At 61.9% G+C, this 769-nt stretch overlaps 1 protein-coding gene across 3 annotated transcripts in view; it reads left to right on the forward strand.

Moving 5' to 3' along the window:
• Window positions 1-769, forward strand: part of SYNGAP1 (synaptic Ras GTPase activating protein 1) — a 17,704-nt gene that overhangs the window by 1,197 nt on the left and 15,738 nt on the right. For all 3 annotated transcript variants that reach the window (XR_826001.1, XR_826002.1, XM_010848609.1), the window contains exons 3-4: window positions 1-61; window positions 461-582. Coding sequence is in view for 1 of the 3 variants with exons in the window: in XM_010848609.1 (XP_010846911.1) it covers window positions 1-61; window positions 461-582 (183 nt within the window). In the remaining 2 variants the exon portion in view is untranslated. The remainder of the gene's footprint in view (window positions 62-460; window positions 583-769) is intronic.

Below are 769 nucleotides of genomic sequence, written 5' to 3' on the forward strand. Positions count from 1 at the left end.
TGTCCCAGGGGGGAAGCAGTACAGCATGGAGGCCGCCCCCGCCGCACCCTTCCGGCCCTCGGTGAGTGAAGGCCCTGCCAGATGTGGCTCAGCTGGTCCCCTCCCCGCCAGTCCCAGCTGGAGCCCCTGGACTGTGAGAAAGGGGGCAGGAGAGAGAATCTGTGCGTGTGTCCCCCCACCTCTTTGGTTCCCCCCTTCCTGGCTCTGCCCCCCCTGCTTCTCAGACCAGCCCTCCCACCTTCTCTAGGCTGGTGTGTGTGTGTGTTTGTGTGTGCACTCGCACCCGTGGGAGCAAAGGAAGACAAACTGGTAGCAGGGCTCCTGTGCCCTTTTTCTCACCCTGGAGACTTCCCTTTCCCCCCATCCCGCCTTCATCCAGGGGCTCTTTACCAGCTGAGCAGTGAGCAGGTGGAACTGACCCTACCCCAGCCCACCCCTATCCCCATTTCCCCCCACCCAGCAAGGCTTCCTGAGCCGGAGGCTAAAAAGCTCCATCAAACGCACGAAGTCACAACCCAAACTTGACCGGACCAGCAGCTTCCGCCAGATCCTGCCTCGCTTCCGAAGTGCTGACCATGACCGGTATGGGGTCTGAAGTGGGCTGGACCAGGGTGGGATGATTTGGATGCAGAGTAGGGGGCTCTGGAGTGCCCACTGCCCATTCTGTGGGGGCTATCAGAGTGCAGAGCTTGATGGCCTCAGATTGACTGAGAGGTGTTATGGGGCAGAAGCCAGAATGGAGGGGCAGCAGGAGGGGGGGAGGGGGGGC

This window comes from Bison bison, unplaced genomic scaffold (assembly GCF_000754665.1).
Source record: "Bison bison bison isolate TAMUID 2011002044 unplaced genomic scaffold, Bison_UMD1.0 scf7180017864270, whole genome shotgun sequence".
Classification (NCBI taxonomy): domain Eukaryota; kingdom Metazoa; phylum Chordata; class Mammalia; order Artiodactyla; family Bovidae; genus Bison; species Bison bison.